The sequence below is a fragment of the Rhinoderma darwinii genome, chromosome 5 (genome assembly GCF_050947455.1).
Source record: "Rhinoderma darwinii isolate aRhiDar2 chromosome 5, aRhiDar2.hap1, whole genome shotgun sequence".
Classification (NCBI taxonomy): domain Eukaryota; kingdom Metazoa; phylum Chordata; class Amphibia; order Anura; family Rhinodermatidae; genus Rhinoderma; species Rhinoderma darwinii.
Genome location: NC_134691.1, coordinates 79,939,956 through 79,965,795, shown reverse-complemented (window position 1 = coordinate 79,965,795; position 25,840 = coordinate 79,939,956). Strand labels below are relative to the sequence as shown.

Genomic DNA, 25,840 nt, shown 5'->3' with positions numbered 1-25,840 from the left:
GAAAAATTACCCTGCTATATTTGGTTAAACGTTTAATTAACTCACCCCTAATGTGATGTCTGGAACTGCTTCTCTTTGGTGAGGCGTGTGATGTTAGCCGGTGTTGTTGATGTTGCTACACGTCGGTCAGTCTGGAGTGCAGTTGACTCCTTGCAATGGTATGTTTTTAAAAGAACCGCTCGCAGCAGTAAGTTGTTCCGACTTACTTATTTAAAGGTGTTTTCCTATCAGGGACATTTATGACATATCCATAGGATATGTCAGAAATGTCAGATAGATGCTGGTCCCTCCTCTGGGACCCACAACAATCTCTAGAACAGGGCCCCCTAAACCCCGTTCTACCTCTCTGTGTTCTAGCTGGTTTCCGACCATGAAGAAGAAAACAGCGTAGCCCGCTGAGCTGCGCTATTTCCGTAACTCCCATAGTAGTGAATGGCAGTTACGGAAGCAGCGTAGCATGTGAGTAACGCTGTTTCCGTAACTACAATTCAGTACACAAAGATGCGGTACGGGGATCAGGGGGCCCCGTTCTAGAAATAGATCTGGGACCCAGACGTGGGACCCGAATCTATCTGACATTTATGACATATCCTGTAGATATATCATAAATGTCCTTGATGAAAAAAACCTTTAAGTCACCCGACCTTACTTCATGCTTTTAGGACAGGTCCTATCCAATGTCTACACTACAGCTAAATTTCTACAATTAGGCTTCAGCTAAGTTCCTAAATTTTAGGTCAGGAGCAGGAAGAGGGCAGATGGACATAAGGTCAGATGACTGGACTGTGTCGGCCCGGGAGTGGACCAGTCCGGTCACCTGACCTGAGTGACCTGACCTCATGTCACCGACTCAGGTCAGGTGACCGGATTGGTCCACTCTTGGGCCAGCACACACCGACCTCACTCAGACCGCCTCCGCCATACTTGGCTCCAGAGCGAAGTAGCGAATGACGCGGCGGCAGCGCGGTCTGAGTGAAGTCGGGCCAGACCAAATTATCTCATGGACCTTATACGGCCTGCGGGCCAGACGTTCCCCCCCCCCCCTGCTTTATACTCTGCTCTCATGAGGTTCTCTGCAGTCTCTCTCCCTTCACTCTCTTGTCTGCTCCTCTAGCACAGAGCTCCTCAGTCTCCTATGCTGGGCTTTCTGGGCATGCTCAGTACAATCTGTCAAATGACTCATTAGTAAAAATATTCCTTCTACAAATATAACCAGACAGATAACAGTAATAACAAACTAACATATACACATAGTGCAGCAGAATACAGGTTACACAGACTACAATCATTTATCCCAGCCATGTACACCCCTCTTAGGGTATGTTCACACGATAGCAGGCATTTACGGCTGAAATGACAGCCTATTTTCAGAAGAAAACAGCTGCATCGTTTCAGTCGTAAATGCTCCTCCTCGTAATATACGAGGCGTCTGTGACGCTCGTATATCTTGAGCTGCTCTCGTTTACGTCTGAAAATAGGTTGTGTGAACCCAGCCTCACAAGCATGTGTGCAGGAAAGCTAATGAAAGTATAGATGGGTTGGGAGGTGTCTCTATGAACTTTTTTTTTTTTAAAGTTTCATTGAAAAACAGGAACAAACATCACACAGGTATTTAACAGATTTGTTTAACCCCTTCCCGACATTTGACGTACATGTACGTCATGGAAAGCATTGACTTCCCGCAAAATGCCGTACATGTACGTCAAATGTTTGGCACCGGCTCAGAAACTGAATCGGTGCCATCATCACCGGATCTCAGCTGTATCTTACAGCTGACATCCGACTGTAACGGCGGGGACCGAAATTAGCTTCGATCCCCGCCATTAACCCCTTAAGTGCAGCGCTCAAACGCGATCGCTGCACTTAAGGTGTTTGCAGCTCATCGGAGCCCCAGCAATGAAATTGCCGGGGTTCCGGTGGCTGCAATGGCAACCGGAGGCCTAATACTGGCCTCCCGGTCTGCCTAGCACCGAAGCCGGTCAAGATCCGCCCGGCGGCGGAGCCTGAACGGCTTCCGTAGCTGCCGGCAAGATGGCGCCGGGTCAGGAGCTGATCCGGCGTCATCAGCGGTGGATGTCAGCTGTACTGTACAGCTGACATCCACCTGTAACGGCAGGAACCGGAGCTAGCTCCGATCCCTGCCATTAACCCCTTCGATGCAGCAATCAAAAGCGATTGCTGCATCGTAGCGGTTACTAGCAGATCGCCAGCCCTGACAGGCAATCGGGACTGGCGACTGCTGTTATGGCAACAGGAGACACAATGGTCTCCTGCTCTGCCATTACGGAAGCCTATTAGGCCCCGCCGGGAGGCGAAGCCTAATCGGCTTGCTGTCAGTGAATGACTGACAGATCTAATACATTGCACTACATAGGTAGTGCAATGTATTAGAAAAAAAAAAATCTGACCGTTGGACCTTCAAGTCCCCTAGTGGGACTTGAAGAAAAGTGTAAAAAAAGTATAAAAAAGTGTAAAAAAAAGTGCAAAAAATAAAAGTTTGAAAACAATAAAAGTTTCAAGTAATCAAATAAAACACAATCCCCCTTTTACTCTTATCAAGTCCTTTATTATTGAAAAATAATAATAAACCATATGTATTTGGTATCGCCACGACCGTAACGACCTGAGGTATCAAAATATTGTATTATTTATTGCACGCGGTGAACAGCGTAAAAAAAAACGTAAAAAACGTTACCAGAGTTTCTGTTTTTTAGTCACTGCCCTACAAATATTAGAATAAAAAGTGATCAAAAAGTCGCACGTATCCAAAAATGGTACCTATAAAAACTATAGCTCGTCCCGCAAAAAACAAGCCCTCATACACCTCCGTCGACAAAAAAATTAAAACGTTATGGTTCTCACAACTTTGCGACAGCAAAAAAATACATTCTTTTTACAAAAGTAATTTTATTGTGAAAAAAGTTGTAAAACATAAAAAAATGCTATAAATTAGGTATCGCCGGAATCGTACTGACCCACAGAATAAAGTTAACATGTAGTTTATAATGCGTGGTGAACGCTGTATAAAAAAAACCGAAAAAAGCTGTGCCAGAATTGCATTTTTTTGTTTACCTGACATCCCAAAAAATAGGATAAAAGGTGATCAAAAAGTCACATGTACCCCAAAATGGTACCAATAATAACTACAGCTCATCCCGCAACAAACCAGCCCTCATACCGCTACGTCTGAAAAATAAAATCAGTTATGGCTCCAATAAGTCAGGAAATAAAAAAATATGCAGTTGTGCCCGAGGGGAACATTTCTTCTGTTTGAAGAGGCGATTTATCAAGGACCTAAAATTAGGGAACCAGGAAAGGGAGGGCCCAAACATATCCGCTGGAAGCGACGGTGCCCGTATTATACCAGGACAACACTTCCCAGCAAAATTCCTCAAACTACAAAGGTGAAGAGTGTGGATCAAAAGGGGGATAAGAAATTACACCATTTATCAGTGCGACACTGGCCTGTGCGGAAAGGATTGCTTCACAGCGTAACACACATCTATGGATTATTAATTTTTTTTCATACCACCTGACTATGCCCCTTATATACTCCGCCCCGCTTACATGTACCCCCACATTATAAAACACCAGCAATACTCAAACAAATTTAGTACCAAGCAAAATCCGCTCTCCAAAAGCCAAATGGTGCTCCCTCGGCTCTGAACCCTACAGCGTGCCCAAACAGCAGTTTCCTTCAACATATATGGCATCGTCATACCCGGGAGAACCCTTTTAACAATTTTTGGGGTGTGTGTCTCCAGTGTCATAAGCTTGGCATGACATATTTGCCACTGAATGGCATATCTAGGGAAAAATATAAATTTTTAATTTGCACCATCCGCAGTGCATTCATTTATGGAAAAGACCTGTTGGGTGAAAATCCTCACTACACCTCTTAATAAATGCCTTGAGGGGTGCAGTTTCCATAATGGGGTCACTTCTCAGGGGTTTCTTTTTATTATTTCACATCTGAGCCTCTGCAGTTGTGAACCAATACTTTGTAAATCGCCAAATTAGGCCTCCACTCCGCATGGTACTCTTCACTCCTGAGCCCTGTCATATGTCCAGGCAAAAGATTAGGGCCACATGTAGGGTGTTTCTAAAACCGGGAAACACCGCATAATAATTAGAGGGCTGTCTTGTTATGGTGGCACAAGCCGGGCACCACATATTGGCATATCTATGGAAGAAAATCCCATTTTCACTCTGCAACATCGAGTGAACACTAATTTCTACAAAACACCTGCAGGGTTAAAATGCTTACTACACCCCTTGGTAAATGCATTGAGGGGTGTCGTTTCCAAAATGGGGTCACTTCTGGGGGGTTTCCACTGTTTTGGGCCCACAGGCGCCCAGAAACCAATCCAGCAACATCTGCACTCCAAATGGCGGTCCTTTCCTTCTGAGCCCTGCCGTTTGCCCAAACAGCAGTTTATGACCACATATGGGGTACTGCCGTACTCGGGAGAAATTGCTTTACAAATTTTGGGTTCTTTTTTTCCTTTATTTGTTGAGAAAATGAAAAAAATTGCGCTAAAGCTACGTCTTATTGAAGAAAAAGGACTGTTTTTATTTTCACTGCCTAATTCTAATAAATTCTATGAAACATCTGTGGGGTCAAAATGCTCACTACACCCCTAGATGAATTCCTCAAGAGGTGTAGTTTCCTAAATGGAGTCCCTTTTTGGGCGTTTTCATTGTTTTGTCCCCTCAGGGGCTTTGCAAATGTGACATGGCCTCCGCAAACCATTCCTGCTAAATGTGATCTCAAAAAGCCAAATAGTGCTGTTTCCCTTCTAAGCCCTGCCGTGTGTCCAAACAGCCGTTTATTACCACATGTGGGGTATTGTTTTACTCGGGAGAAATTGCTTTACAAATTTTGTGGTGCTTTTTCTCCTTCAGTCCTTCTGGAAATGAGAAAAAATTAGCTAAACCTAGATTTTTTTTGAAAAAATGTAGATTATTATTTTCAGGGCCTACTTCCAATATTTTCTGCAAAAAAACTGTGGGGTCAAATCGCTCACTATACCCCTAGATAATTTCCTCAATGGGTGTAGTCTCCAAAATGGGGTCACTTGTGGGGGGTTTCCACTGTTTTGTCCCCTCAGGGGCTTCGTAAATGTGACATGGCCTCCGCAAACCATTCCTGCTAAATGTGGACTCCAAAAGCCAAATGGCGCTCTTTCCCTTCTAAGCCCTGCCGTGTGTCCAAACAACCGTTTATTACCACATGTGGGGTATTGTTTTACTCGGGAGAAATTGCTTTACAAATTTTACGGTGCTTTTTCTCCTTCAGTCCTTGTGGAAATGAGAATAAATTAGCTAAACCTACATTTTCTTTGAAAAAATTTAGATTATCATTTTCACAGCCTACTTCCAATAATTTATGCAAAAAACCTGTGGGGTCAAAACGCTCACTATACCCCTAGATAATTTCCTCAATGGGTGTAGTTTCCGAAATGGGGTCACTTGTGGGGGGTTTCCACTGTTTTGTCCCCTCAGGGGCTTTGTAAATGTGACATCGCCTCTCAAACCATTCCTGCTAAATTTGAGCTCCAAAAGCCAAACGGCGCTCCTTCCCTTCTAAGCCCTGCCGTGTGTCCAAATATACATTTATTACCACATGTGGGGTAGTGTTTTACTCAGGAGAAATTGCTTTACAAATTTTGCGATGCTTTTTCTCCTTTAGTCCTTGTGGAAATGAGAAAAAAAATCGCTAAACCTACATTTTCTTTGAAGAAATGTTGATTTTAATTTTCACGGCCTACTTCCAATAATTTCTGTAAAAAACCTGTGCGGTCAAAATGCTCACTACAACCCTAGATAATTTCCTTGAGGTGTCACTTTTGGGGGATTTTCACTGTTTTGGCACCGCAAGAGCCCTTCAAACCTGACATGGTGCCTAAAATATATTCTAACAAAAATAAGGCCCCAAAATCCACTAGGTGCTCCTTTGCTTCTGAGGCCGGTGCTTCAGTCCAGTAGCACGCTACGGCCACATGTGGGATATTTCCTAAAACTGCAGAAACTGGGCAACAAATATTGAGTTGCATTTCTCTGGTAAAACCTTCTGTGTTATAAAAAAAAATTGCATTAAAAATTTATTTCTGCAAAAAAATATGAAATTTGTAAATTTCACCTCTACTTTGCTTTAATTCCTGTGAAATGTGTAAAGGGTTAAGACATTTTCTAAATGCTGTTTTGAATACTTTGAGGGGTGAAGTTTTTAAAATGGGGTGACTTTTTGGGGGTTTCTAGTATATAAGGCCCTCAAAACCACTTCACAACTGAACTGGCCCCTGTAAAAATAGCCTTTTGAAATTTTCTTGAAAATGTGAGAAATTGCTGCTAAAGTTCTAAGCCTTGTGAGGTCATAGAAAAATAAAAGGATGTTCAAAAAACGATGCCAATCTAAAGTAGACATATGGGGGATGTTAATTAGCAACAATTTTGTGTGGTATAACTGTCTTACAAGCAGATACATTTAAATTGAGAAAAATGCTAATTTTTGCAATTTTTCACTATATTTTCGTGTTTTTCACAATTAAATACTGAATGTATCGACCAAATTTTACCACTATCTTAAAGTCCAATGTGTCACGAGAAAACAATCTCAGAATCGCCCGGATAGGTGAAAGCATTTCAACGTTATTACCACATAAAGTGAAACATGTCAGATTTGAAAAATGAGGCTCTGTCAGGAAGGTCAAAAGTGGCTAAAGAGGGAAGGGGTTAAGGCTTTAACGTGGTGTATCTGGCCACATTATATTATTGCTCATCATAAGATTTGCAAGCAAAACAATACAAAAATAAAGAAAAAATGGCAAAGGGGCATCTCAACCCCTGGTTGATATCTTCTTGACCAGCTAGAATAAGTAATAAAATAAATGAAATGCTTTATTTTGACTCTTATTAACAGATAAACGTGATTTGGAATGCCAACATATATTTCTGAATTACCTAGCATCAGCCCTTTCTGGTCGCTCTTGCTGAATCCTAAAAGGCAGTTTGATTTTCTAGTTGCATTGATGTCTATAAAAGTTTATATTTTGGTACAAAAGTCAAAAGACATGGAGAAAAAAAATAACTCTTCAATATGATGGTTCGTGTTTGTGACATTCCCCAAAAATTTAATTCATCCCATCAACCCAAAATTTCTGGAGAAACTAACCTACAACTGATGTACTCCAAATAATTTCATGTCATCAAATTTTTAACTCCAACAATACGCCACAGACTTGGATTTCCGACCTTTACAATGTTATCTCACGCTCACCGCCTTAATTTATGATTTCAGTCATTATTTCCTGCACAATACATTAAAGAGGCTCTGACACCACATTATAAGTGCTCTATCTACTACATAAGGAGATCGGAGCTATAATGTAGGTGACAGCAGTGCTTTTTATTTAGAAAAACAATCTATTTTCACCACGTTAGGAGCGATTTTAGCTTTATGCAAATTAGTTTCTTAATGCCCAACTGGGCGTGTTTTTACTTTAGACCAAGTGGGCGTTGTACAGAGAAGTGTGTGATGCTGACCAATCAGCATCATGCACTTCTCTCCATTCATTTAGACAGCGCATAGTGACACTGCGTTGTTTGCTATGTGCTACCTTATACTGACATATTAACGTTACTGAAGTGTTTAGACTGTGAATAGACATTCCTTCCAGCCAGGACTGGATGTCTATTCACAATCCCGGCACTTCGTTAACGTTTGTTTGGTACTTACAGTAGAGCAAGCGTAATCTCGCGGGATCTCGCTGTAAATGACAGGTTACAGCGAGATTACGCTTTGCTCTGCTGTAAGTACCAAACAAACGTTAACGAAGTGCAGGGATTGTGAATAGACATCCCGTCCTGTCTGGAAGGAATGTCTAGTCACTGTCTAAACACTTCAGTAACGTTAATATGTCAGTATAAGGCAGCACATAGTGAATAAAGCAGTGTCACTATGCGCTGTCTAAATGAATGGAGAGAAGTGCATGACGCTGATTGGTCACTGATTGATCACTGATTGATCAGCGTCATACACTCCTCTGTACAATGCCCACTTGGTCTAAAGTAAAAACACGCCCACTTGGGCATTAAGAAAGTAATTAGCATAAAGCTAAAATCGCTCCTGTCACCTATATTATAGCGCCCATCTCCTTATGTAGGAGATAGGGCACTTATAATGGGGTGACAGAGTCTCTTTAACCCCTTAATGACGAGCGACAGATATATCCATCACAAGCAGGAGCTAGTTCCCGCATAGCAATGGATATATCCATCTCTATGATATCGTGGGTACTGCCAGTGTACCAACGCGATCAGTGGCAGGAGCACAGCTGTTATAACAGCCTGGCTCCTGCCCCAACTGCCGGAATCAAAGCATGCTCCGATTTCGGAAGTTTACCCCATTAGATGCCGCTGTCAATAGCGACAGCAGCATTTAATGTGTTTGACAGAGGGAGCTCCTTCTGTCACCCCATCGGCACCCCCGCAAAGAAATCGCGGGGCACCGTTGGGTTTCCATGGCAGCCGGAAGCCTAACAAAGGCCCCCAGGTCTGCCTTCAGCAACTGCATATTAGATTGCCTATTATAGATTTTCTATTAGATTGCCTGTCAGTTTTACACTGACAGGCAATAATGCTATATATCTGCGATCAGGGGATCGCAGAGTGAAGTTCCCTAGTGGGACAAAAAAATAAATAGTTAACTAAAGTTTATGAAAAAAATAGATAAAAGTTAATCAATAAGTCCCATGTACCCCAAAATACTAACAATGAAAACTTCACCTTGTCCTGCAAAAAACAAGCCCACATATGGCTATATCGAGGAAAAAAGAAAAAAGTTACGGCGATGCTAAAACAAGTAATATTTTATTTTATTTTTTTTTAAAAAGGGTTTTTATTTTGCAAACGTAAGAAAACATATAAAACCTTTATATATTTGGTATCCCCGTAATTGGGCCGACCCATAGAATAGGTAACATGTTATTTATGCCGCACAGTGAACGGCATAAATTTATAACGTGAAAATCAATGCTGGAATAGCTGTTTATTTTCAATTCTTTCCTAAAATAAAGTTAACAAAAGTTATTCAATATAGTATATGTATCCAAAAATGGTGCATTTGAAAAATACAACTCGTCCTGCAAAAAACAAGCCCTTATACAGCTAATGTCGACAAAATAAAAAAAAGGTTATGACTTTTAGAATGTGAAAAAACGAAAAATAATCCTTGGTCATTAACGCGCAAAAAGGCCTGGTTATTAAGAGGTTAAAAACGCTTTTGTTCAATCAATGCAGTCTTAGGCTAGACACACATTCAGTGTTTACATCTCCCATTGACTTCAATAATAAAATGTATATTTATATATACTGTAGTTGTATTGAAAATCAACTGTGCTCTTAATACAGTTGGATGAATAAAATGGAAAGCGCTCCATAGTGCAATATGAAAGACAAGTAATGAATAATCCACTGAGCGGACAGAGCCGCACTCACAAAACAGAGTTGTGCAACAAACAGGCACAATTCAGATGGACTTGTAGATGTAATACCGGCCCTCAGTTCAGCGTGGCTGCCGCTCCACCTGCAGACCTTGAATCCGAGATCAATGCAATAAACCATCAAAAAAGGGAGAAAAGATGCAGGACCCAATGGGCGCCACCAAATGAATTAAAGGGAAAGTGGAGGAGTCATACACACTAGAAAAAAAGTTCTAAATCCTTTAATCTAAATACTACATGTTTGAAGGTCATTATGACCCTTTCATTAGGTAAAACTGATACCTGATGAAGAGCTCATAACGACCTTGAAACGCGTAGTATATGGATTAAAAAATTTTTTTACTTTTTTTTAGGGTGTTACTTCTTTACTCTACTTTTTATACATTTGGTGGCAGACCACTGGATTCTGCATCTTTTCTCTCTTTTTGATGGTTTAATACAGTTGGGACTGCGGGATCCCAACGTATCCCAGCCATTATGGGCACATTAGTGTATATGTTAGGAGATTTTTCCAGCATATATACAGCCAGTCCACCACTAACATGTTGTGAGCCAAGCTTTAGAAGTTATCACACACAAACACCAATAACTTGGCCTCAACAGTTGTCTAGTGTCCCCTTCATCTGCATGGCCCCGTATGTTCCTAAATTGCTCCTACTTGTAAGCAATTGAAATAGTATTCGACCAATGGACTTTAAAAACGTTCTGTCTTGGGTAGAACTGTCACCAATATTTCTCAGAATCATTCTATGCTATTTTATAGTTGAAAACCGTTAAAAATTACCCTATATGTTAGCTATTCGCGGTCTGTGACTATGGGTTTCAAACAAATTTGTCATAATGTGGGACATTTCAACTGTGAATTTAATACACTTCTCTATTTCTACAGTTTTATAATAGCCAATATGTCTTTTCAGCTGGCTACATAGCCATTGTATTCCTAAAAAGTACAATTGTGTGTGAAGCTTATATTTTCTCAATATCCTTATATGAGTTACTCCTTAATTAACTTTTTTTTTTAAGGAATTCCTTTGTGGACATCTTACGTGCCATTCTACTTTCGTTAGAAGTTCTAATAGAAGACCAAGAGCTCCAAATCAATGGCTTTGTTTTAATTATAGACTGGAGCAATTTTTCCTTCAAGCAAGCCTCCAAACTTACCCCTTCGATCCTCAGACTAGCCATTGAAGGCTTACAGGTATGTGAAGAAAAGGATTATACTTGGATTTTGTAAAGTAAAAACCCCCCAAAAGAAACATACAGCTGCCTAATGGGCGACGGCTGAATTTGTGTTCCTTTTCCCTACTGTAATCATAGTTATAGCTCGTGTTATAGCTGGTATTCTCTATACTGATTGTCGTTTAGAGATTTTCATTGTAATCCTTCAGTAAATGTTTGGGGATTAAAATGTTAAGCATCTATTAAAATAAAATTAAAACATGCAGCTTCAATGTAACATAAGAGCATAATAGACTTCATGACTTTAATAGGACTGTTAAGGATGGTTATTGAGTTAAATATGTAAACTTTGAGATGAAAGTCAGAAAGACTACGTAGCTATTAAGTTATTTGGGAGAATAAAGTGATGGAAGAGTAAGTCATATTTTCCCTTAAATATTAAACTATGGTGGAACCTTTTTAACCCAGCCAGAAACAAGTCTTCATTTGGTCCCTGAACATCTTATACTGTAAATCTCGGGCAACGTGAATTTGGTGGATCCTGTTTCTTCCCCTGGCAGTAAACTGACAGTCAAATCAGTCGAATACCAATCTATAAAAAAGAAAAAGTCAAGTTCAGCTAGGATGAGAAGTATATGAAAAGCATAATGTAGTTCCATTTGTTGACCTATTGAGATGTAGGAGTGAGTTCTATACAAAACTATTCATAAAGATTGTAACTTCAGAGATACAACCTGAATGTGGATTTTTGTAGGCCATAACAGCTTCATATTTAAAGTTGCACTTAAAACAATTATCTCAGCAGATCTGTAAGAAAATGCACCATACTAAACCATGAACACACATTGAATTAGGCTCTAAATTGCAATATATTACAGTACTTCTGTTCTAATAACCATGGATACTATTCCTTTATAACATCCCAAGTATTCAGAACTAGTAGTACATTTTAACAAAGGAGAGTTTTGAATTAATTCCATTAAGCTGACCAAGAATCAGTGTAAAGTACCTACAAGGATGGTCGCAAACTTTCCAGAATAATTATCTGCTAACGAGGCTTTCTTTTGTATTTGTGGACATTTATCTCATATCTTTTTATCTATCACATATCTATCTAATCTATCTATCTATCTATCTATCTATCTATCTATCTATCTATCTATCTATCTATCTATCTATCTATCTATCTGTCTGTCTGTCTGTCTGTGTCTGCCTGTCTGTCTGTCTATCTATCTATCTATCTATCTATCTATCTATCTATCTATATATCTATCTATCTATCTATCCAGTGGCATTGCTAAAACCAGCTTGTTTGACCCAGTGTCCTGAGTCCCTGGGCAAACTGTATACGTATCCGCCTTCTGCTATTGTAGGCCACGCGTCACCTTCAGGCTGCAGCCTATGAGATGCTGGAATACCATCACAAGCTGGTACGATGCAATGACGTCATTATTCCTGCCTGCCCTGCTTCAATGCAGGCCAAAGGCCGGAAGAAACATTTAGCCTAAGCGGCTCAGTTTGTTGTGACAAAAGGGTTAGGTGAATTTTATTGTTTTTGTGGGCACTAAGTGGGGTACTATTACAATGTATTGGGGACTAAGGGAGGCGCAAATTCTTTGTGAGGCGCTGTGTGGGTCATTAATACTCTGTAGAGCACTATCACTGTGTTGGCCACTAAGGCGGATACTATTACCATGTGGGGCACTAAGGGCGGAATTATTACTGTCTATCTATAAATGCTGGTAGATGTAGACCTCTAGAAAATCAGAAATTGCATGCTCGAGTTGTCAGCAATTCTTTTACCATTTATTTATAGGCTATAAAATACACATTACACAGTTACAGATTTTTCAGTCTGTTAATCAGATGTTTCATTGCTAGAACACTGCTAACATTTCACACAGTGATTTTCTTTACTGCATTCAAGATTATTTTTATTGCAGTAGTTTCACTCAATTGATCCTCTACTTAGCCACACACATTATGATTTGGTACAGCAGCTTTGTCAGTTTACTATGGTAGCTTTTTCATTGCAGTCATGTCCAAAATGAAATGTCATTTGGATTCTAAGTCTATGCTAGTAGAAGTCAGAAACAAATAGGGCAATTGTATTTTCCCATATCCTATTAAATAAATATGACATGCATATTCAAGCCTAAAATACAATTAATTATTTCGGATTTCCAGGTTTTCTCTTGACATTACCTATTATTAGCTCGCTTGACTAGATTTGCTGCAATTACAATTCAAAGCTGTGTGGGAAGAACACCCTGTGTGCCCCCTACACCCCCTCTACTGACAGCCATGACTATTCAGCTATTCAGATTTCCTGATGCAACCACCACAATTGTGAAGATGTCAGAAACTAAGGTAAACCACTGGACCACCAGGGAATTGCAAAATCACTGAACACTGGATCAGCAGGGATCATCCTACCATGATATGTTACTGAATTTAGTACTGATCCACAATAAACATGATTGTACTACTGATCAACAAATATCTACGGAATCCTGACTATACACCGTGTTCCAAATTATTATGCACATTGGATTTAAGTGTCATAAACATTTAATTATTAGTTTTTCAATTAAACTCATGGATGGTATTGTGTCTTAGGGCTCTTTGGATCATTGTAATCAATCTCAGACACCTGTGATAATTAGTTTGCTAGGTGTGTCCAATCAAAGGAAAACGACATAAGAAGGACGTTCCACATTATTAAGCAGGCCACAGGTTTCAAGCAATATCGAAAGAAAAAGGATCTCTCTGCTGCCGAAAAGCGTGAAATAGTGCAATACCTTGGACAAGGTATGAAAACATTGGATATTTCAAGAAAACTTATCATGATTATGATTATGATTATGATCATCATACTGTGAACAGATATGTGATTGATTCAGAGCACAGACGGGTTCGTTCAGATAAAGGCATAATGAGGAAGGTTTCTGCCAGACAAATTAATAGGATTAGGAGAGCAGCTGCTAAAATCCATTGCAAAGCAGCAAACAGGTATTTGAAGCCGATGGTGCCTCTGGAGTCCCGCGAACCTCAAGGTGTAGGATCCTCCGGAGGTTTGCAAGTGTGAATAAAGCTATTATTCGGCCACCCCTAAACAATGCTCACAAGCAGAAATGGTTGCAGTGGGCTCAGAAATACACGAAGACTAATTTTTAAACCGTGTTGTTTACTGATGAGTGCCGTGCAACCCTGGATGGTCCAGATGGATGGAGTAGTGGATGGTTGGTGAATGGCCACCATGTCCCAACAAGGCTGCGAGGTCAGCAAGGAGGTGGCGGAGTCATGTTTTGGGCTGGAATCATGGGGAGAGAGCTAGTAGGCCCTTTAGGGTACCTGACGGTGTGAAAATGACCTCTGCAAAGTACGTAGAGTTTATGACTGACCACTTTCTTCCGTGGTACAAAAAGAAGAACCGTGCCTTCCGTAGCAAAATTATCTTCATGCATGACAATGCACCATCTCATGCTGCAAAGAATACCTCTGTGTCATTGGCTGCTATGGGCATAAAAGGAGAGAAACTCATGGTGTAGCCCCCATGTTACCCTGACCTCAACCCTATTGAGAACCTTTGGAGCATCCTCAAGCAAAATATCTATGAGGGTGGGAGGCAGTTCACATCAAAACAGAAGCTCTGGGAGGCTATTCTGACATCCTGCAAAGATATTCAAGCAGAAACTGTCCAAATACTCACAAATTCAATGGATGCAAGAATTGTGAAGGTGATATCAAAGAAGGGGTCCTATGTTAACATGTAACTTGGCCTGTTGAGTTTTTTTTGATTGAAAGAGCTTTTGATTTCTGTAAATATGACCTCCTGATGCTGCAAATTCAACAAATTACCATTTTAGTTCTCTTTACAACCTTTAAAATGTTTTGATCTCTATTGTGCATAATAATTTCAAACAGTGCATTTTGAGTTTTTTACTTCTAAAAATAAAATCTGTTATCATTAGGAGATTTGATCAATAAAATTTGCATTATACTCCAACGGTTGATGGCTTGAAGATTATACTGGCTGTCATTTGCATCGACTATTTAGGAAAATCAGCAAAAAATAACATTTGCATAATAATTTGGAACGCGGTGTACAACTGATTGCCTTTATACTCAACATCACCTGCAGCGCTAACCACTATTTATATGCTAATGATTTGTTTCACTAGCTATTGCACTCAGGGGCGGATTAAGGGTACCATGTGCACTTTTTCAAGTCTGCCCCCTCCCCCCGAACTCTGAAGAAAGGACTCTGAAGACGCTGTACCGTATATATTTGCAGATTTCTGTTTAGGCGGCCACAGATCTGGCACGGTTTTGAATTTGCTGTAAAAGCAGAATGAACCATACAGAAGAGAGAATGCAAAATACTTTGAGACCCTTAAGAGGTCAGGAGCTTTAAATTGTTAGTGGTTTCTGTAAAAAAAAAAAATCTGCTGTGAGTGAATATAACCTTAACCCCTGCCCGCCGCAGCCCTTTTTCAGATTTTCATTTTCGTTTTCTCCTCCACACCTTCCAAAAGCCATAACGCCTTTATTTTTCCGTCGATATAGTACTATGAGGGCTTTCATTTTTGCGGGACGAGTTGTAGTTTTTTGTAGCACCATTTATTTTGCCATATAATGTACTAGCAAATGTGAAAAAATTATTTGTGGGGTAGAAAATGAAAAAAACAGCGATTCCTCCATTGCTTTTTGCGCGCCGTTTTTATGAAATTCACTGTGCAATTAAAACAACATGTTAATTGTATTCTGTGGGACAATACGATTACAGCGATACAAAATATATATAGTTTTTTCTATATTTTACTACTTTTACAAGTAAAAACCTAAGTGTAAAAAAGAAAATTTCTTTTGTGTCGCCAAATTCCGAGAGCCATAACTTTTTTTATTTTTCGGTCGATTAAGTGGTATGAGGGCTTATTTTTTGCCGCATAAGCTGTAGTTTTAGTAATACAATTTTGGTGTACATGCGACGATTTGATCACTTTTTTAAAAATATTTTTTGTGGGAGATTAGGTGACCAAAAAATAGAGATTCTGGCGTTTACAATTTTTTTTTTACGGCGTTCACCGTGTGGGTTAAATAATGATATATTGTAATAGTTCAGACTTTTACGGATACGGCGATAGCAATTATCTTTATTCATTTATTTTTTTACTATGCTTTAGGGGGAAAATGGGAAAAGGAGGGTTTTTTGAACTTTTCATTTTGAAATATTTTATTTTATTTAACTCATTTTTACTTTTTTTATTAGTATTAATAGGTGCAGAGAGATGGTGGACCTGGGGGCCTTCATTAGGCCCCCAGGCATCCATAGCAACCATTGCCCCCTGCGATTGCGTTGTGTTGGCGTGATGAGCTGTTAGAGGGGGTCGCCCCCCTCTTTCTAACTCTTTAGATGCTGCGGTCACTATTGCCCGCAGCATTTAACGAGTTAAACGAGCGCGATGCCGCTCGTTACTCTGAAGTGTCGGCTGCAACAAACAGCCAACACCGTATGGAGCGGGTTCACTCCGTGAGCCCACTCCATACTTCCCCTACCTGACTTTGGCATATGGATACGTCAAATGTCGGGAAGGGGTTAAAGAACCAGTGTGTTGTTTAACCCCTTAAAGTCCAAGCCATTTTTGCTTTTTTTTTTCATTCTTCACTCGCTGCCTTCCTAGAGCTATAACTTTTTATTTTTACGTCAATGAAGTGGTGTGTGAAGGATTATTTTTTTGCGGGAGGAGTTGTAATTTTTATTGGCACCATTTAAAATACCATATAATGGGTGAATTGGAAAAAAAATGAGATTCCTCCATGGTTTTTTGGGTTTCGTTTTTACTGTATATATTTACCTTCCCTTAAGGTAAAAGTAGATTTAACATCTACTTTTACCTTAAGATATGGTAAATATAGACAGCCCCAGAACTAAGTTCAGTACATATATACAGCTCCAGAACAAAGCTCAGTACATATATAAAGCATCAGAACCAAGCTCAGTACATATATACAGCACCAGAACAAAGCCCAGTAAATAAATAAATACAGTGCCAGAACAAAGCTCAGTATATATATGCAACACTAGAACCAAGATCAGTACATATATACAGCACCAGAACAAAGCTCAGTACATGTATGCAACACCAGACACAAGCTCATTACATATATACAGCACCAGAAAAAAAGCTCAGTACATATATACAGCACCAGAACCAAGCTCAGTACATAAATACAGCACAAGAAAAAAGCTCAGTAAATATATAAAGTCACAGAATCAAGCTCAGTACATATATACAGCCCCAGAACCAAGCTCAGTACATATATACAGCACCAGAACAAATATAGTTCAGCACAGAGATCATTTGCAAATTCAGTTTAACCCCTGCCATATAAGTTTATATGACATAAAACGACAGCTCCCAGTATAGCCAGAACAATGGTTAGGATATGCTCAGAGTTTCTGTTTAACATCTCGCTGCAGATCATACAGTAACTACAGTACTGATCAGTCACAGGGAGAATAAACATTTACATTGAGTGACTCACAGTTGATGTCTTAGATTCTTTTTTGTTCTTTTTCTCTTTTCTTCTCCATCCGGTCCAGACCCCTATGATGACATCTCCAGGGCACGGTCTATTTCTGCAGTTTGAAGCTCAGATGTCTTCGGCTCCTCACTTTTCCAACATTTCCGCACCTTTAAATGAAAATAAAATTCTCATAGTGCTACACTCTATACTTCTAAATATAATAGTTTCATACACTGTGCTCCTGAATACAATAGTACCATACACTGCGTCCCTGAATACAATAGTACTATACACTTCGCCCCTGAATATAATAGTGTTATACACTGTGCCCGTGAATATAATAGTAGTATACACCGTGCCCCTGAACATAATTGCACCATACACTGTGCCCATGAATTAAATTGTGTCAAACACTGTAAAGTAAAACACCACACACTAACAATGCCCCTTGTAGATAGTGCCAGTCACAATGCCCCCTGTAGATAGTGCCAGTTACAATGCCCTCTGTAGATAATGCCCCTTGAAGATGGCACCAGTCACATTGCCCCCTGTAGATAGTGCCAGTTACAATGCCCTCTATAGATAATGCTCCCTGTAGATAGCACAAGTTACAATGTAATCTGTAGATAATGCCCCTTGTAGATGGCACCAGTCACAATGCCCCCTGTAGATAGTGCCAGTTACAATGCCCTCTGTAGATAATGTCCCCTGTAGATATTGCCAGTTACAATGCACTCTGTCGATAATGTCCCTTGTAGATAGCACCAGTTACAATGCCCTCTGTAGACAATGTCACCTGCAGATATTGCCCCCAACGCTGCCTAGAAAAAAAAAAAACATTCTCACCTGTCCCCGTTCCCGTGCCGTCCTCCAGTGATGCAGGACTGGTCATAGACCAGATGGCATTATCCAACGTAACGGCGTAGTTGGCGTGATAACATCATCGTGCTACAGAGGGCATTAGTAAAGCGCCGAATGGGAGGAAGAGAATGTATAGTTCCCTGTCTCGCCAGTGCTAAAGTAAGCAATTGTATCCGCATCCTAAGGACACGGATACAATTGGGTGAGAGGTCCCGCTTCACCCCGGTTCCCTGAACCGGCTGTAATTTTAACAGCTGGTACGGGAGAACCGGGGCAAACTGGGCCCCCTTCCAGCCTCGGGCCCCTGGCACTTAATCTGCCCCTGATTGCACTAACCACTAGGGACCACGTGATGAAATTACCACTACACTTCAGCCCAGAGGCGGACACAGACTGCAGTGGGCCCCCGTGCAAAGAATGTGTGCATATAAAACGATACAAATCTATATTGCACGTTTTATTACTAGTTTAGAACACAAGTAACAAACATAAATAATGCAAATAATTTCCATATTTAACAACTGAGTATAACACAAAACACTCATGGAAACTAACTTATAATTTCTTTATCTTGCTCATTGAACTGTCACTTATCAAGCAGGACTATCAAGCGAGGACATATCAAGCAGCTTTGCTGTTTTCGTAACTCCTGACCATCTACATCTATGAACCCATTGGACATTTATGGCATATCCTTCGGATTTGACATAAATGTTAAAGAAGGACAAACTCCTTTAACTGACCACTGAGCTCCACTCCAAACATTTTCTACAGACAGGGCAGCAACAACTACCTCCTAGTTCTTTTTATTTCAGTCAGTCCCCTTCATGAGGCTCAGTACACACACCACACAGTAAAAGCACCAGCCGGCTCAGGTAGCAGAGCAAGAAAATTCATAACACTGTTCTTCATAAGCAAGGAGAAAAACACACGGCACTCAACAGGTCCGGATTTTCTTCACTTTATTTTCATAATCCTGTTCCTTATATACCACATGAGCTACAAGGACACAAATGCAGTACTCCCAAAGACCGACACAACAGCCGTTTCACGTCACATGACGCTTCATCCTGGTGCCTCAGGCCCAGCAAACCAGTATTAGGCTTAATTTCTGCAGCGCCGCTATCCCAGATGGTTAACTGGTCCGACGATAGCGACGCTGCTTGCTAGGTGCGGTGCTCTCTATCTGGTGGTCTTGGTCACGTAGTGAGCATCACTGTTAGATGTTGCACTGCATGTGATAGTGGTCACTAGGTGATGAAGACCACCAGACAGAGCAAGCCTCGCCGGGTCCCTCCCCTCCTGATACATTTTCTCAGTAATAGATGATCGGTGCAGCCGTGCGGCAGACGGATCAGGGCCCCTCCCACCCTGTGCACTTTCAGCAACCAGGGCCGGTTTTAGACAAAGTGTGGCCCTGGGCAAACTTAAAAATAGGGCCTGTTTACATCTGCGTCTGGGTACCGTTGATGACTTCTGTCAGACCTTTCCGTCAGGGGAACCCATGAACGCAAACTAAACGGAAACCATAGCTTTCTATATTCATTACCATTTGATGGTAATGTTTCTGTTGCAAATGGATTCCATTTGTCTCCGTTCCGTAAGGTTTCAGTTAATGGGTTCCTCTGATGGAAAGGTCTGACGAAACCCATCAATGGACACCAAACGCTGATATGATAACACCCTTACTGTCTCAATAATGCAGTTAATTCAGAAGGCGTTGTGCAGAGAACTGCATCACTGATTTCTAGCGCGTCCAGGAGTGTTGCAAGACCCAAAGCATATGTCCCACCTCTCACACAAAAAATTATCTATACACATATACCGTTATTACATCATACCGCTATACCAGAAGAAATATTACCTGCATACTGTTACTTCAAACAACTCAATATTATAAGACCAATATTACCAATAATAACACAATATAAGGTCCAAGTAATACCGCCACATAGTGAATGAATAATACCCCCATACTGTTACTGAATAAAAACTACTATACAAAGACCAATATTACCACGTAGTGACTATATAGTGGAAGACTCCAGTTATACACGGGAGCTCTGCAGACGATATAAGTGATTAGAGCAAATTTATATCCAGTGACTCACAGGTGATGTTTTCTCTGATTGCGATCATTCACTTTCCCTTCTTTTTTCTATGTGGCCCAGATCTCTGTGACGACTTATTCCAACCTCGACTTGTCTCTGCAGAATTTGACACACAGACATGTTGGTTTCTCGCTTTTCCAGCATCTTCCACACCTATACCCCATCCTCTAAACAAACTCATAATCCACAGTGCCCCAGATGGTAATAATGATCCCTCAGTGTGCGACACAATAAAAGTGCCTCATCAGTTATAGTGCCCTCTTTGTGCCCCCACAGCACTAATGCCCTCTTTGTGCCCCATGTAGATAGCACCAGATACAATCCCCTGTAGACAGCGCCACACACAGCCCCCCTGTAGATAGCTACACAGTACCCCCCTTGTATATAGTGTTACACAGCCCCCTTGTATATAGTGCCACACAGCCCCCTCTTGTATAAAGTGCCACACAGCCCCCCTTGTATATAGTGCCACACAGCCCCCCTTGTATATAGTGCCACACAGCCCCCCCTTGTATATAGTGCCATACAGCCCTCCTCCCTCGTATATAGTGCCACAAAGCTCCCTCCCTTATATATAGTGCCACACGGCCCTCTCACTTGTAGATAGTGCCACACAGCCCTGTAGATAGCGCCACACAGGCCCTTGTAGATTGCGCCACACACAGCCCCCTGTAGATAGCACCACACAGCCCTCCCCCTTGTAAATAGTGTGATACAGCTCCCCTAGTAGATAGTGCCACACAGCCCCTGGCCTTAATATAGTGCCACACAGCCCCCCTTTTATATAGTGCCACACAGCTCCCCCTTGAGTATAGTGACACACAGCTCCCCCTTGTGTATATTGCCACACAGCTCCCCCTTCTGTTTAGTGCAATGCAGCCCTCCTTGTATATAGTGCCATACAGCCACCCTTGTGTATCACACCACACAGCCTTCCTTGTATATAGTGCCACACAGCCTACCCTTGTATATAGTGCCACATAGCCCCCCTTATATATAGTGCCACACAGAATCCCTTGTATATAGTGCCACACAGCCCCCTTTGTGTATAGTGCCACAATGCCCTCCCCTTGTATTCAGTGCCACACAGCCCCCCTCCCTTGTATATAGTGCTACACAGCACCCCTTGTATAAAGTACCATACAGCCCCCCTTGTATATAGTGCCACTCAGTCCCCAATTGTATATAGTGCGACACAGCCCCCCACCTTGTACACAGTGCCACACAGTGTCCCTCCCTTGTATATAGTGCCACATAGTGCCCCTCCCTTGTATATAGTGCCACACAGCAATATTGTACTTACCTTGCCCTATTCCCACGATGGACGCAGCGCTGCACAGACCAGCGTGATGCAGTGACGTCATCATGAGTCTTCCCAGTTCTTTATAGGCTGCAGGCGTAATGTGGCTTGCAGCCTATAGTATTTATTTGTATCTGCGTCCTGCAGACGCAGATAAAAGTGAATGTGGCTGTCGCTAGCACTAGGGCCCCCTCCAGTGCTAACTACTTCACCGGGCATGAGGGGGCCCGTGCCGCCCGGCCCATAAATGGTAAAGGCTGGGCGGCACAGGCCCCCTTATGCCTCGGCCCCATAATAGCTGTGGGCAGGGGGCCCTAAGAGGATGGAGCCCTGGGCGTTTTCTCCCCTTAACGCCGGCCCTGTCAGCAACTCACAGATCGGGACCAATAACATATGTGAAGGAAGGGGGCCTGATCTGTGAGTTGCTGAAAGTGCACAGGGATGGAAGTGCCCTCAATCAGTGGCACGGCCATGCCGATCTATGCACACAGCATTTAGGGCCGCTGAGCAGGCCCCCACCACCTCCGGGCCCCTGTGCAGCCGAACCGGCTGCATCGGCTATATGTCCGCCGATGCTTCAGCCTGAATGTGGAATGTATCGCTGACCATCAAACATAGAGAATAGTATTTTGTTGTCTAATAGGTGCTTAGATCTTTATTACGGCATAAACCAACAGTACAACCCACCAGCAGGTACTGGATGCTGAATGTACAACTAAACACCAGGGACTGGATGCTAAACGTAAAACCGACCATCAGGGACTGAATGCTGAATGTACAACCGACCATCAGGGACTGAATACTGAATGTACAACCGACCACCAGAGACTGGATGCTGAATGTACAACCGACCACCAGGCACTGGATGCTGAATATACAACCGACCACCAGGGACTAAATGCTGAATGTACAATTGATCACCAGGCATTGAATGCTGAACTTACAACCGACCACCTGAATGTTTCATTGACTAGCAGAGACTGGACTGAATATTTAATTTGCCACAAAGGACTAAAGTAGAATCTTCCATTATTTTTAAATCCTGATTTTTTTTCTTAACTACAATGATTCAAATGGAAAATTTACCTTTAATACTTGGTGATGCATCATGACGGTATGACTGAACTCCCACTATATCTTCAACCACCCATGAAATAGACATTGAATGTACCAGAAGCCACCTAGGTCCAGATATTGAATAATCCATTCAGCACCAGACGCCAGATGATAAATGCACTCCTGATCACCATTAACTGGACAATAATAGTACAACTTACACACAAGCACTGGACACTATCACTGAACTTCAGCGATCACATACTGAAAATTCCTGGAAATTGTTACTGCTGACTGTAGGAGGGCTGATTAAGACTAAATTAAACTACTGATGTGTTCATTGTCATATGGGACTACTTTCTTGGTTCTTATATTTGGTATAACATATGGGCAGCGCTGTTGTATTGCCAGAACTAGAAGTACTATTTGTACGTTTATAACTAAAAGGCTATGTTAACCTTTGAAAGGCGAATTATCATTTTTTTAATAAAAAGTTTAGTGTGTTTGGTGCAACTTTATAAATACTTTTTATTAAAAATTTGTTTTACTTTTTGTGATACAGCTGATCTGTATTCTCTATATAAAGCAGCTGTGATCGTTAACTTAGATTTGATAGTTCACAGGTGGATCCTGCGTCTCAGAGACACGGAGAACGGGCTGTCACTGAACCTGTCAGGTCTGCGGGACTGACGGATTCAGTGAACAGTGCTAGATACAGCTGCTTTATATAGAGAATAAAGAGCAGCTGTATCTCAAAAAGCTATTTTTTTTTTAATAAAAAGTATTTATAAAGTGGCACCAAACATACTCAATAACCTTTTAATTAAAAAAATTTGCTTTTTAAAGGTGTACATAGCCTTTTAGTATAACATGACATCTGTATGACCGCTCTGGCATTAAGTCCATGTGTTAATACCGTTTATTGTGGATTTAGTACAATAAATCTATACTTCACTCATGTTTAAAATCTGGATCTCATAATAACAGATTACCGGCCTAGTTAGAATGTAGGTGTATTATAAGCTTTGACATAAAATAACACGTTCTGATGTAACCACAGGACTAATGTCTGTAGGTGTTTCACAAGGCTTTATTCAGTAAAATCTTCAGGTTTCATTAGGGAAGTTTATATAACTTAGTTCTCATAGCCTGTGAGAAAGTCTCACCGAGAACAGGAAGCCTTTAGACAAAGTCAGTCATACCTGGGGCAAAGATTAAGTTTGCTGCCCTAGCCTTGTATCTTAATAGCCTGGTCGATGCAGAGTGGCTTGTTGGCACCCCAGCACGCACCCAATACAATTCCCAATTACAAAGTTGCATTAAACACTATAATACATTGTTTTAGTAAAAAATAAAAAAAATACTTCAAATGTGTACATAGCCTTTAAGAGCACCTTGCCCGGCAGTAAGTGGCACCTAAGCTTAAAACAGCATGGGAGCCATAAGGTTTTTATCTCACATTTTGACTAAATTGTGTGAGCCCACCTGCCATGACAACGCATACAGATGGGCCCCTCCACTCACCTTACTCTTGGGACTAGGCCTACAACATGAATTCAGGGTAGGTAGGAACCAGTTTTATTCTATACTAATTAGAAACAGCCTTGGACAGATAAAAGCAGTACATGGCCGAGATGGAGGCTGTCACCACCCCCAAAAGTATAACGCAAAAGACAAAGTTAGTCGGCACCTCCTAACAAAGGGGAAATAAATGGGCCGGTACCAATCTGCTGTGACTGCAATGCAAAGCATACAAATACAAAGATGCAATAGCACTCTGCAGGCGCTAAGATGCAAGCAAGCATTGCTGGAAGATTCCATCTGTCCCAGGGAAGACAGCATGTATGGGTGGATGTGATCTGCAATGATGGAGTCATACCCAAATCGGTTCAGAGTGCCTTCCATATGGATGTGTGGGCCCAAAGAATGCTGTGTAAAAATTTCCCAAAACCATAACGCTGCCGCGACCAGCTTGTGCTCTTCCAGCAATGGTTGCAGGGTGTTTGTTTTCTGATGTTTCTCGCCTGACACGCCAAGAGCAACGAAGCTAATAAGGGGCATGGAGAATTTAAGTTATGAGGAAAGATTGAAAGAATTAAACCTATTTAGCCTTGAAAAAAGACGACTAAGGGGGGACATGATTAACTTATATAAATATATTAATGGCACATACAAAAAATATGGTGAAATCCTGTTCCTTGTAAAACCCCCTCAAAAAACAAGGGGGCACTCCCTCCGTCTGGAGAAAAAAAGGTTCAAGCTGCAGAGGCGACAAGGCTTCTTTACAGTGAGAACTGTGAATTTATGGAATAGCCTACCGCAGGAGCTGGTCACAGCAGGGACAGTAGATGGCTTTAAAAAAGGGTTAGATAATTTCCTAGAACAAAAAAATATTAGCTCCTATGTGTAGAAATTTTTCCTTCCCTTTTCCCTTCCCTTGGTTGAACTTGATGGACATGTGTCTTTTTTCAGCCGTACTAACTATGTAACGTCCATCCATTCAAAAAAGCATAAAACATGACTCATCGGAAAAGGAAACCCTTTGCCAATCATTGGTGGTCCAATTCCGATACTGCCATGCAAATTGAAGCCTTTTTTTCTGATGCCCCTTTGTTAGCATAGGAGCAGAGACCATCTGTCTGCTTCGGATCCCCATACGCAATTGGATTCGCTGAACTGCTGTTTTAGACACACGTCTCATAGCCCCCTGGTTGATTTTCACGGTGAGCTGCTCCACTGTAGCGTGTCGTTCGGCCCTCGCGCACCTTCGTAGGCTACGTTCACCTCTCACATTAATGGCCCTCCATACTCCGCAGTTTCCACATTGGTTATTCCCAATGGTGCCATTTGTCCACTCACGATACAATTTCACCACAGCAGAACGCGAACATTTCACAAACTGCGCTGGTTGAGAAATACTGCCATCCTTGGCTCGTCTGTGTATATGGATTACATATGAATCCATGAGAAATAGCCTCAGTGTACCTCTGCAATCAGCAAATCTCATTGCTTTCTTTTTTTGCAAATATACGGAGGGAACATAGATGGAAAATGTGATTATATTAAGTCCTATATGTGCATTCTGACTCTAGTGAAATGTAAGCAGTTCCTTCATAACAGGGCCTATCACAGTGTCTCCATACCCTCATGATAGTGACATTGCCCCATAAGGGTTAGCCAGAGTTAAAAATTAAACCCTTAATGCACCTCTGAAGTTACTGTGAATGAAAATAGCGGAGTGGAGTCTATTGTATAAAGTTATGGACGTGATGTTAGGTCTATAGGAACGCTCAGTGAAT

The 25,840-nt window shown here is 41.4% G+C and overlaps 1 protein-coding gene across 2 annotated transcripts in view; it reads left to right on the top strand.

The window, feature by feature from the left end:
- Positions 1–25,840, top strand: part of CLVS1 (clavesin 1) — a 104,826-nt gene that overhangs the window by 40,374 nt on the left and 38,612 nt on the right. For both annotated transcript variants that reach the window (XM_075828312.1, XM_075828313.1), the window contains exon 3: positions 10,527–10,701. In XM_075828312.1, coding sequence (XP_075684427.1) covers positions 10,527–10,701 — 175 coding nt within the window. The remainder of the gene's footprint in view (positions 1–10,526; positions 10,702–25,840) is intronic.